The sequence below is a fragment of the Rutilus rutilus genome (assembly GCF_951802725.1).
Source record: "Rutilus rutilus genome assembly, chromosome: 15".
Taxonomy (NCBI): domain Eukaryota; kingdom Metazoa; phylum Chordata; class Actinopteri; order Cypriniformes; family Leuciscidae; genus Rutilus; species Rutilus rutilus.
In genome coordinates, this window is record NC_140220.1 from 15,959,343 (window position 1) to 15,973,021 (window position 13,679).

At 37.8% G+C, this 13,679-nt stretch overlaps 1 protein-coding gene across 4 annotated transcripts in view; it reads left to right on the forward strand.

Moving 5' to 3' along the window:
* The window catches only part of LOC311304386 (uncharacterized protein), a 12,405-nt gene extending 7,768 nt beyond the window's left edge, over positions 1-4,637 (forward strand). For 2 of the 4 annotated variants that reach the window (XM_084431355.1, XM_084431356.1), the window contains 7 exons: positions 93-152; positions 1,807-1,842; positions 1,951-1,980; positions 2,447-2,500; positions 2,617-2,670; positions 2,743-2,951; positions 3,401-3,714. In XM_084431355.1, coding sequence (XP_084287481.1) covers positions 93-152; positions 1,807-1,842; positions 1,951-1,980; positions 2,447-2,500; positions 2,617-2,670; positions 2,743-2,951; positions 3,401-3,673 — 716 coding nt within the window. In that variant the 3' untranslated portion in view covers positions 3,674-3,714. The other 2 variants (XM_084431358.1, XM_084431357.1) reach the window with 2 other exon arrangements.
* The last annotated feature ends 9,042 nt before the right edge of the window (positions 4,638-13,679 follow it).

The window sequence follows — 13,679 nt, forward strand, 5'->3', positions numbered from 1 at the left end:
AACAACAACAACAAAAAAACAGGAAGCCAACGTAATAATAAATGAGTAATGACAATTTGTGAACTCTATTTTGAAGCATGTTTCCATTTCAGATGATGGAAGGGTTTTACCAAAAAAGAAAAAAGATGTGTCAAAACCTCATCCACCAAAATGTAAGTTGTTAACACAGTGAGTGAGTTTCAAAAAGCATATAAAAATATATATTTCTTCTGGTCAACTATGTTACTGACTGTTTTTACATAGACACCTAGAGCTACTAAGCGTATGGGACGTTTATTTTTACGGGTATACGTTTTAGTCAACTTGTTAACAATTTGCTGTAATTATATTTGTGTAACAGTCTAGACACAGATTTGCTATATTAAGCAATATTTCAGAAAAGAGAGAAGACATGACATCTAGTCTTTCATCAATGGGCTTCTTGAGAACATATCACGTAATACAAATTATGTGTGACTATTAATTTTTTGGAGGGTATTGTCCTAATTTAACAGTAAACATCCACATTTTCCACATTTAGAGAAGTGATTGGTATACATTTCTATAAAGTATGCATTGAGAATGATGAGAATCAAAATGATCTCACAGACCTAATGCTGGGTACACACCAAAAGATAATCGGGCTGATTTTGGGCCGATTTCCCCCCTTCCGACAATCCTAGCTATGTCCCGATTATCTTGATGGTTTAACAGATTATTTTATGAGATTTTCCCTTGGTGTGAGGTGTGTTAAGAGTGTCCGAACCTGCTCGGAAGAACGTCGGAGCCACTCCGATCGCGAATCGTAAATATTAAACATGTTTAATATTTACGATCAGAAATCCTGATGTGTGGGGGGAACCCCGAGGACAAACGCGCGCACGTTCTGGAGATTATCACGTGAAACAAAACAATATCCAATCAGAAAGCGAGATGATGGAAGACACGGCCATTCTCTCTCACACACACACACACACTTGCAGGAAGCTTAATGTTGAGATTAAGTAGGCCTATTCATAAGTGTAAATTTCGAGGAAACAAGCCTTTGTTTTTCATTTTAAGTGCAGAAATTTTACAATACCTAAACACAATATTGAGTTTGAAAAATAAGAAAGCTGCAAAGTGCGTTTCAATCTGTAAACATTTTCAAATTTTTGTTTAACTTTTAAGTTTGTCACTGTTTATGTATATGTCTTTTTTATGTTTGTTTATCGGCTTTACTCTTTGTACCCCCTGACTGTAATTGTCATTCTTAAAATCAATAAAAAAAAAGATAAAAAAAAAAAAAGAAGAAGCTGAGTGTTAAGGGTTCAGTGAGGTTCTATAGAGGGATTAAATATTTTTTTCTAAAGAGACAATAAATCCAATAAAGAATAAATAAAGACAATAAAGAATGAATATATTTCTGTATAAAAGGTTATATATAATGGTAGGTACAATGTTTTTTTCACGTGGATTTTCTGTGAAAATCATTACAAACACTATCGCAATTTCTTCCTGCATGTTGTCCGTCATGCTTTTTCTGAAGTCTCGCGAGATTTTGCGAGATTTCCTGTGTTCACAGTCGAGACTCTGGTTGAAAATCTGTTTGTGTGTGGTGTGCTGTCTTTGTCACATCATGGCACACCACACACTAAAGGAGCAAAACGCTTAAATCTAGGATTTTTTGTCCACATGTTTGTGGTCTGTCACATTTTGAAAATCTTATAAGATGTAAAAAATCTTTTGGTGTGTACCCAGCATAAGATGTACCCTCAATTACAGTATGGCCCAGATGACTATTACCCAATGTCTCCATTTATCAGCCATTCAATTTTGTATTTACAGATTCATCAATCTCCAATATTCATCCTCTGGACAAGGGTTTGTATAATATACAAGTATGCTTTTATGAGCAAACACATCTTCCCAAATGAATGAATGAATGAATCTCTCTCTCTCTCTCTCTCTCTCTCTCTCTCGTCAAAAAAGAAGATATTTCCAGTTATCTTTCTCAACAATGTAAGTATATATATTTTTTATTTTCATGTTTAATTATAACCTGTGACTCATTCATTAATGCTGAATCTATATGGCCTGGTTTCACAGACAGGGCTTAGCCTAAGCCAGGATTAGGTTCATAGTTCATAGGTCACTTAAGAAAAAACAAGATGATCAGTCAGTGCACGTTTCTTTCAGTTGAAATAGCTTAGATTTAAAATTTAATCTAGGACTAGACATAAGCCTTGTCTATGAAACTGGGGGTTAATGTGGCTTTTGATTTCCACTTTCCTGCAGAGTTTAGCTTCAACCTTGATTAAACTAAACTTCCTTCAATTATAAATAAATTTCAATAATTAAATTATTAAATTAATCAACATTGATTAGCTTAATCAGGTCTGCTAGATTAAGGTTGGAGCTAAACTTTGAAAAGTGGCCCTTGAAAACCCGTTTTGAAAATGCATATTCTTTTTATGTGTTTATACAGCAGAGGAATCGCTGCAGGAGTCCCACCTGCAAAGCATGTCACAGCCCCTTGAAGGTATGTTTCTAAATTTCTATTCTAAAATTCAGAATATTATATATTGAAATTCAGAATATTATATTTATTGTGACTATTAATAATTATAGATGGCAAAATTTTGTTTTATGCCACAGTTGCTTCAAAGCTTCTTGTAGAAGAGCCCCAGTGTTCTGACTCTGGGACAAAGAGTAAGTCCAATTTTGTTTTTCAACACTACAGTAATACTGCACATTTTTTAACACTGCGATATTGCTTCACAGGCTATCGCACAAAAGTCTTACAAAGACTTCAAGAAATTGTTGAAAACCAGCAGGACATCCTGGCCATGCAGAGGCAGCTACTGGCTGCAGTAGCCGTAACAGTGACGGAGGAGGATGGGGAATTCCTGGAAAAGGGGCCATGCCAAACTGTTGAGGAGCTGCAGACTCTTGACCAGGAATTAGAAAGCAAGGAAAAAAGGGCCAAGATGGTAATACTTATGCAAGACACTCAAATCTATTACCAGATTTTTTTCCAAATGAGAATAGCTCTATTTACAACCTGGTACAAATAGTAGTGACCTTGATGCAACAAATGGATGTCAAAACAAATTATAACAAAATATAATGTGATTCAACTCAAAGCAGGTGGCACGCAAACCTTAATGCAGGATACTTTTATTACTATAAAGTTGTTGTTTTTTTCTTGGCCATAACAAACTCAGAACTCATGCTATACTGTTCTACCCACAGAAAAATCATCTGTGTCCTGCACATTCTTGGTTTTCCAGCTGCTTCTGCATATCTGATTTTTGGCTAACTGAGTCATTATGATTACTGGCTAACTGAGTAAATGAAAAAATGAATGAAATTTCTTTCTCTTTTCTTTCTTTCTTTCTTTCTTTCTTTCTTTCTTTCTTTCTTTCTTTCTTTCTTTCAGACAAATTATCTTCGGTCCCTTGGAGGAGTGAACGCGGGTGCAACCTTGCGCAAAATAATGCGCAGGGTTGCAACCAATGAAGTGTTGGGTGCCTACAGCCTGAAAGGCAAAAAAGGCAAACTGCCCTTCCTGAAGCTCAACATTTGCAGTGTAATCATAGGCAAGTTATCAGTGGTTTTCTCTAATTATAGCCCTTTTTTTTTTTTTTTTTTTTATTCAAAAAATGTTGCGCTTTGGAAAATTGTTCTTGTCCCAATGTACATTTTCGAATAATACCATATCTCAAATGGCTACAATGTTTACATACTTTTATTCCTACATCTAGGGGCAATGCAGAAGGTCTACAAGACTAAGGCCACTGACATCGAAGACCTGATATCTATGGTCCTGAAATTTGCCCCACACAGGCATTTAAAATGATATGTAATTGTGTTAGTTTTGTTTTAGTTTTCAATGATTCAATGTACCTCATACAAAATAAAGTTTTGATATTAGTTTTAATAAAATCTAAACTTTTAACTTTAGAAAGTATAATTACTAGATGAGTGTAAAAAGTAGTGTATAATCCTCATAGTATATTAAGTAGTAGTAGTTATATTCCTATGTATATATCCTAGTTTATTATCTTCAATGGACGTCACTTATGCAGTAATCTGCAATTAAATTAATGCAGGGCAAATTAATTAATATCTTAAGGCTTGCATGGTGACTTCAGTTTCATAGAAGTATCATTTTTATTCTTTTTTTTTTAAGTTAAAACTAGGGCAAGTTAAAAGCATTATATAATGTTTTCTATTATAATATAATTGCTCTAACTTGTCCCCCCCCCCCCCCCCCCCCCCCTTGTTTTTGTTTTGCAACTGATGGGGAAGTGAAGATGGAGAAGTTTCAAGTTTTTTGTTCACCGCACATTTTCACAGTTTTTTGTTCACTGCACACATTTTCAGTTTTAGTTTTTACACCTTTCCATACCTATAAATTGTTTGTTGTTTAAAATAAAATGTTAATTTCCCATTTCAGAGATTGAGATAATTTCTTTAAATGCAAGTCATTTTATATGTATATTCATGGTTCATAAGATTCTTATGTACAAAAAGAAAAATAAAATTTTTTGTACTATAATAAACTATGTATAAGTAGTGGCTTGTAAAAACTAATTATTAATGTACCGACAAACGTTCTGGGAACCTTCAGAGAACCTTATTCTTATGTTTTGTGAACAATAAACTATGCAGAGTATGGCTTAATTGTTTACTGATTATTAATGTACAGACATCATAATGTATAGGTTAGGAGAACGTTCTGGGAACCTTCAGAGAACTTTATTCTTGTGAACATAAACTATGTAGAAGTATTGGTTTGTTGACTGATTATTTATGTATAGACATCAGTAGAGGTTAAGGGAACGTTCTGAGAACCTACCCGGAACGTTCTGGGAACCTACCGGGAACGTTCTGGGAACCTTGTTGTAAAATTCCTGAAATGTGCTTAGGTTAGGGGAACGTTCTGGGAACCTACCGGGAACGTTCTGGGAACCTTCTCGTAAAATTCCTGAAATGTGCTTAGGTTAAGGGAACATTCTGGGAACGTTTTGGGAACCTACTCGGAACGTTCTGGGAACGTTTTGGGAACCTACTCGGAACGTTCTGGGAACGTTCCCCTAACCTAAAGGGAACGTTCTATTTACGTAAAGAAAACTTTCCTGGCTAACCAATAGGGAACGTTCTTGGGAACGTTCCCAGAACGTTCTGGGAACCAAAAACTAACGTTCCCAGAACGTTCCCAGAACGTAAAATTGTTTGCTGGGTCATACTCCGGAGCGACTTAGAGTCCGGAAAATACAAGTAGGCTATATATAAGTTGTAAGTATATCAGTAAATTATACAAACATGCAGTTAAGCATATCAGTAAATGATACAAACATTCAGTTATTAAGTAATATATAAATTAACATACTTGGGTAAACCGCGTGATTATATTAATAAAATAATAAAGTAAACAATAACATGCAGATTGCACGATCGCAACGTTGCGTATGCTCAATATTAGGCTACAGCAGCAAACATAAAATGTCATTAAATTCAACATTTTCAAACAATATTGAACACACCGGGTGATCTGAAACTAGAGAATATCTTATTAGGCGGCTGCATATATGGAAAAAAACCACCTAACCCTAAAAAAATTCTAACAAAAGGTTTCGCAGCTGTTTTTTGTAGTGTTAGGTGTCCTTAATAACATACTAAAAGTTTACCAACGTTTGACCACTAGAAAGGTGTAATTTTCAAAATGGCGTCCAAGATGGGCAGGAAGCCCTTAAAATGTCCAAACTCCTTCATTATTAGACAAAGATGCACCATTTATCCATGTTAACAAACAATTAAAAAAAAACTTGTAATACATTTTTTGTTTGTCTTGATGCAAGTAATCAACTCAGTAATTTTCATGGTGATATCTAAAGGTTAAAATTTTTACCCTATTCACGTAAGAAAAAGAATGAATAGGCGTATGAATAGGCTATGTTTGGGTCTTTTTCGAAACTTTCCCCTAATGGGATCATTCTGGACTTTTTTTCCCTTACTCAAGACATATTGAGGATACAAAATCAGTTGAGTTTGCTTCTGTTGCAATTTGTTCAAGGTTGACCCCCATTTTGGCTTAAAATGACTGGACTATATAGATGTTTTTGAGTATAAAGGTGGCATTATACTAAACCTCAGGTTAGATACGCCTTTGGGGGAAAGGCGTATCAGTATCGGGTCCTTCCATTTGGTCCAGCTTTGGCTCCGCGGACATTCTCCAAGTGCATGGATGCAACCTTGAGGCTCCAGGGCATCCATGTACTAAATTATCTAGACGACTAGCTTATTCTGGCTCATTCCAGAGAGTTGGTGTTTCGTCACAGGGACGTTATTCTCCACCACCTCCGGTCTCTTGGTCTCAGGTTGAATGCTCAGAAGAATGTCTTAACTCCTTCTCAGCAGAACCCTTTCCTGGGTGCCGAACTCTATTCTCTCTCGATGCAGCCCCGTCTGGCCCCTGCTCGAGTTTCCAGTCTCTGTGCGTGCTTGGCCTGTTTCAGGCTCGGCCATCATGTAGCGGTGGGCGTATGTCGCAGGCTTCTGAGGCTCATGGCAGCAGCCTCTCCTGTGCTGCCCTTGGGTCTCCCTCATATGAGACCATTCCTGTGCTGGATGAAACTCAGGGGCATCCGCCCTTCTTGGTCTGCCTTCCGCCTGCTGAAAGTGTCACGCAGTTGCCTTCACGCTCTTTGGAGGTGGAAAGACTCCCCCTTTTTACTTCAGGGGGTCAAGATGGGTGTAGTTTGCCGTTGGCAGGTTGCCACGACGGACGCCTCTTTGACTTGTTGGGGTGTGGTCTTCGAGGGCAGACCGGCGTACGATGTTTAGACGGGCGAGCTTCTCTCGTGGCACATACAGTGAGGAAAATAAGTATTTGAACACCCTGCTATTTTGCAAGTTCTCCCACTTGGAAATCATGGAGGGGTCTGAAATTGTCATCGTAGGTGCATGTCCACTGTGAGAGACATAATCAAAAGAAAAAAAAAATCCAGAAATCACAACGTATGATTTTTTAACTATTTATTTGTATGATACAGCTGCAAATAAGTATTTGAACACCTGAGAAAATCAATGTTAATATTTGGTACAGTAGCCTTTGTTTGCAATTACAGAGGTCAAACGTTTCCTGTAGTTTTTCACCAGGTTTGCACACTGCAGGAGGGATTTTGGCCCACTCCTCCACACAGATCTTCTCTAGATCAGTCAGGTTTCTGTCGCTGAGAAACACGGAGTTTGAGCTCCCTCCAAAGATTCTCTATTGGGTTTAGGTCTGGAGACTGGCTAGGCCACGCCAGAACCTTGATATGCTTCTTACAGAGCCACTCCTTGGTTATCCTGGCTGTGTGCTTCGGGTCATTGTCATGTTGGAAGACCCAGCCTCGACCCATCTTCAATGCTCTAACTGAGGGAAGGAGGTTGTTCCCCAAAATCTCGCAATACATGGCCCGGTCATCCTCTCCTTAATACAGTGCAGTCGCCCTGTCCCATGTGCAGAACAACACCCCCAAAGCATGATGCTATCACCCCCATGCTTCACAGTAGGGATGGTGTTCTTGGGATGGTACTCATCATTCTTCTTCCTCCAAACACGTTTAGTGGAATTATGACCAAAAAGTTCTATTTTGGTCTCATCTGACCACATGACTTCTCCCATGACTCCTCTGGATCATCCAAATGGTCATTGGCAAACTTAAGACGGGCCTTGACATGTGCTGGTTTAAGCAGGGGAACCTTCCGTGCCATGCATGATTTCAAACCATGACGTTTTAGTGTATTACCAACAGTAACCTTGGAAACGGTGGTCCCAGCTCTTTTCAGGTCATTGACCAGCTCCTCCCGTGTAGTTCTGGGCTGATTTCTCACCTTTCTTAGGATCATTGAGACCCCACGAGGTGAGATCTTGCATGGAGCCCCAGTCCGAGGGAGATTGACAGTCATGTTTAGCTTCTTCCATTTTCTAATGATTGCTCCAACAGTGGACCTTTTTTCACCAAGCTGCTTGGCAATTTCCCCGTAGCCCTTTCCAGCCTTGTGGAGGTGTACAATTTTGTCTCTAGTGTCTTTGGACAGCTCTTTGGTCTTGGCCATGTTAGTAGTTGGATTCTTACTGATTGTATGGGGTGGACAGGTGTCTTTATGCAGCTAACGATCTCAAACAGGTGCATCTAATTTAGGATAATAAATGGAGTGGAGGTGGACATTTTAAAGGCAGACTAACAGGTCTTTGAGGGTCAGAATTCTAGCTGATAGACAGGTGTTCAAATACTTATTTGCAGCTGTATCATACAAATAAATAGTTAAAAAAATCATATATTGTGATTTCTGGATTTTTTTTTTTAGATTATGTCTCTCACAGTGGACATGCACCTACGATGACAATTTCAGGGTGTTCAAATACTTATTTTCCTCACTGTATATGCAAATAAGCGCATATTTAATTAGATAATGCCTAATTTGCATATTTAAACATTAAATTACAGAAAACTTGTAACACATTTTTTTCTCATCTTAATGTAGACAATCAACTGGGAAAGTTTCATGGTGATATCTGCTAGTTAAAAAATGTACCCTATTCACATGTAGTGTCTCGCCTTAAGGGAAATTTTACTTATTTTTTTGCATAAATATGCTTGTAACCAATTACTTTATTATATAATTGTACTGTAATCATTTATCTATCATGCAAATATGTTAATTAGAAAATTACATGGCCCAAACATATATCTGGCACCAGTATTCCTGGTCTAGGAGGAATACAAAGGAGTAATGGTCATTTTAAGGGTCCTGACGGCCGCCATTTTGAAAATGAGGCCTTTCTTGGAGTCAAACTTTGGTAAACTTTTAGTATGTTTTTAAGTACATCTGATACTACTGTAAACCACTGAGAAACCTTTTGTTAGAATTTTTTTGGGGTCAATCCATATTTGCAGCTGACTATATCTAATTACAATCATTTTCGAGCTCAAAGTCTGATATGAAAACGGTTTGGTTTCACTTTGTGACACAGTTTAAAATGCGTTCATTTTACGAGCAAATCTCAACATTCAGAACAATAATATCAATAACAAAGGCGAAATATATACGAAAACTCACCCCTAATCATTTACCCACTGAGAAAAAACATATACATGGTTGGATAACAGACCAGTCGGTCTGATTTGTAACTCAGCTGCCGATTTTGCATGTCCACACCTGCTGATCGCTGTATAATACCAAACACTCAGGGGGTGTAGGGCTTTCTCACAACATGCATTTTCATTAATACCAAGGAATGCAAAAAGTGCTGCATGGGGTGTAACCTCTCTGTGCTCTTTGGGTGTAGGGATGGTTCCACTCAGAAAAACAATACAAGGCACTATTAATTATTAAAAATATAAAAACATATTAGTAGTGTATTTGTGTGTCTATAGTTGAATATGTTATAACATCAAAGAGAATAGTTCTGATGATACTACATATAGGCTACTTTTAATAAATGCATTAATAGACTGCAGTGCTTCATTGTGCAGTGAATACTGAACTGTTTCATCAACAGAAGGGTGTTTTTTGTATGTTGTGTTAATTGATTTGAGAGCAACTATTCATTTAAAGAAGTTTGATTGAGGAAAAACTAAATATCAGTAAGTGGCCCAAGACAAATCAAATTGATTCTCAAAATGTTCAAAAAAATATAAAATAATTATGTGTGCTATTTATTTATGCTCATTGTCCATTTTTAAAGACATTGTTAACATTTTATTTTAGATTTAATCCTGCAATTTACAGGATTTGTTTGTTATTTGTGCTTGTGCAAGATAGCCATACCAGCCAGTAAAATTCCATGGTTTCCAATGTGCCAGCACGCAATTAACATGTTAACACACTATTTACTTGTTAACACACCATTTACATGTTAACACGTAATGACGTGATAACACGTAAATGACGTGTTAACACGTAAATTGCGTGTTAACACGTAATTACGTGTTTACACGACAGTAGGCTTGTTTGAGATGAGCAAAATCTGCGCAGAACCGATCACCGGTGATCACCGCGAGATGCATGCCGGTTAGAAATGTGTCCGAGTGCGGTCCGCCTGGCTCTGATGTCATGCTGACGTATGTCAAAACACTCTCGCGAGCGCAAGGCGCACCTGTCGGATTCTGCAGTCGAGCGATCAAAAGCATGATGGGAAACGACTTGCTGACGACACAGCTTAATGTTCATTGGTTTAAACAACCGTGATGTATGGTCTCTTTTAAAATGTTTGATTTTAAAACTCTGATATCATGTTTTTATGTGTATAAATTATGAGTGAATATTCCTTTCTGACAGTGTGATATTGGTTATGTGATGCCATTGTATAATTTATATATATATATATATATATATATAACCTATAGGCTATAAACATGTATTAAAGTAAAAATGATTGATAAACACGTATTTTGAATGGAATTAAATAACAAGTACTTTGAGTGTCTTGTTCAGTATATTTATTTTCATATAAATGCAACAGAACTTAAATTACATCCAGTTTATTAGCAACACTGTAGCACGAGCATAAATTTCGTAAATCCCGCGATATCAGCCTTTGATCTCAAAGGTGTCTAATCCACTGTGAGAAGAGAGATCTGTCCGGCTTGCCTGCACTTTTTTCACTCCTCCCCTCACTGCAGCCGCCTACTCTCGCATACATTTCAGGCGAGGCAAGGCGCATCTCAAACAAGCCTAGTTTCACACGTTTTGGCCCTTTTGGCCTTCCATCTCGCGGTGATCACCGGTGATCGGTTCTGCGCAGATTTTGCTCATCTCAAACAAGCCTACTATTATGTTTAGTTTGATTTCATTAGTCACATGTTTTCCTTTGTTCAGTTTTTCCACCACTCCTTTGTGACCATGGTCACCGTCATTATGAGTTAATTTGGTTCAGCTGTGTTCTATTTATCATCCATGTTTGCTATATAAGTTGGTCCCTCACATTCATTCTCTGTCTGATCACTGTTGTATTTTTTATTTATTTTTTATCACCTGTCTGCCTGCTTAAGGAATTATTAAACTTATAGGGGTGGTTTCCCGAACAGAGATTAAGCCTAATCCTAGACTAAAATTGCCCTTTAAATCAAGGTCTGATTATCTGGTTCAGGTGTGTTTAATTGGGGTTGGAGCTAAACTCTGCAGGACAGTGGCCCTCCAGGACTGAGTTTGGACACCCCTGCTTTAAATAGTCCTAGATTTAGTTTAGTCCAGAGTTTAATAAGCTGATTTCCTGGAGGAAGACTAGAGTTACTCCAGGACTAAATCAAGGCTTAAATTAAACCTACCAGGAGGCAGGTTTAACTTCAGATTAACATTGTGTTTCAAAGTGGACACGTACTTGGATACACACATATTATATATATATACACACACTACCGTTCAAAAGTTTGGGGTCAGTAAGAATTTTAATTTTATTTTTGGGGGAAAGAAATAAAATAAATCAATACTTTTATTCATCAAGGATGAGTTAAACTGATCAAAAGTTACAGTAAAGACATTTATAATGTTAGAAAATATTCTATTTTAAATAAATGCTGTTCTTTTGAACTTTCTATTCATCAAAGAATTTTGAAAAAAATGTGTACACAACTGTTTTCAACATTGATAATAATAATGAATGTTTCTTGAGCATCAAATCATCATATTAGAATGATTTCTGAAGGATCATGTGACACTGAAGACTGGAGTAAAGATGCTGAAAATTCAGCTTTGATCACAGGAATAAATTACAGTTTAAAATATATTAAAATAGAAAACAGTCATTTTAAATTGTCATAATATTTCACAATATTACTGTTTTTTTTAATTGTTTTTTATCAAATAAATGCAGCCTTGGTGAACAGAAGATACTTCTTTTAAAAACATAAAAAAATCTTACTGACCCCAAACTTTTGAACGGTATTGTATATATATATATATATATATATATATATATTACAAACAGACTTCCAGAATTTATTTTCTTTTATTCCATAGCTGGAATGCAGTTTATTTAGCTTGCTTAAAAATAATTTGCTCTTGTTTATTAAAACATTTTTTGATGTAAGTCTTTTTCTGATTCCATTGTTTCCTTGGATTTGCTTCTCAGTTCCATGCAATTTTAAGCTTTTCTTGGTTTATTCCATGTTTTATAGGCAACCTCTATCATGCTAATTCAGATTAGCGCAGTTGGTTTTAAATTAATCTGGTTTATTTTAGTTCAGGACTCCATAGTCCAGGTGTAACTAATCCTTACTTAATCTGTGTTACAGAAAGCCATTTTTTAAGACACGATTAACTATTCTAGATTAAGGCCTACTCCTGGCTTAACTTAAACCCTGTCCGGGAAACCGCCCCTGAGTGTTTTGATCTGTCTGTCTTTGTCTTCCTGCCTGAACACGAGTGTGACAGTATCCATATATTTGTTTTCTTCACTCTTTTCTGTGCTTGCAAATCCATGAATGGCAGAACTTTCAAAGAGACTCCAGGAAGTGAATTCTGTTCAATATTGTCAAGAGCTGTGTCCCAAAGTGAAGTCTGCGTCCTTCGAAGGCCGTATTTGAAGGCCGGATGGCCGTATTTGAAGGCCGAATGCGTCACCGCGGCGCAACGAAGGACGTCCCAATTCAAAAGGCTTGTTCGACTTCATGCAGCTCTGCGCAGACCGATCGGCGGCTGACTTAAAGCAGTGCATGCCGGTTAGAAATTTTGTCCGACTTGATACAGCGCCGACGCCACGTGACTGTGACGTATGCCATCAAAGTACCACGAGAGCAATTCGAGAGTAGCCGGAGAACTCAGCCAGCGCAGCTTCTCAAGAGCGGCTGCACTGGGCTGCACGTGGGCTGATGACGACACAGCTGTTCCACGATTGGCCGGATTCACCGCATGACAACGATCACGTGTGTTTCGTGTTTATTCGAACACCTTTAGTTCCTCTAAAGCTCTCAAATCAGTTTATTATAACAGTAAACACTCTTTTTATGTCGTTGTCATGTTATATTGTGTCATGTTTATCAAATTAAAACTGCTTAAAAAACGTAGACTCCACTTCATTGATAGTTGAACTTTATTCTTGTTCAAACAGACACTGTATGAAGCAGTACATAAAGTATTGATTGAAAATGTCTTTGAAACATCTGTGTATTATTTGGCAAATATTTCATTTATTTCACTGCAGCTGTGGCAAAGTATGCAAACACCACGTGAGCGGTCACTACGGGAACCAGAGAGTGTCCGACTTCACGTCTCCGTTTGCAGCTCCTCCCCGCCTGCACACGGCTACTCTCGCCGATCGGTTGCATCCAGCCGCAGCCGATGTCGAACACACCTAAAGGCTGCATCCTTGGAAGGTCGCATTTGAAGGCCGATTGCGTCACCGCGGCTCGATGAAGGCTGTCCCAATTCAATTCTCCATCCTTCGAAGGCCGTATTCGAAGGCTGGTTGGCGTCATCGCGCCGCGACGAAGGCTTCCCTGATTCAAAAGCGACGCCAAATGCACCCTTCGTTTCCCCGTGAAAAGAAGGATACATAAATGGACACTTAGCGGCCTATTCTACCCCATAAGTCATTGCGCGCCGTTGACGACAGCATTTATTTATTTATTTTTAAAGGCGGCCGAGACTAGAGATCGGTGGTGGACAGCAAATTCACATTTAAATGTAAGTATTATGTTTTCATTTACTCAAATAGCTAGCGA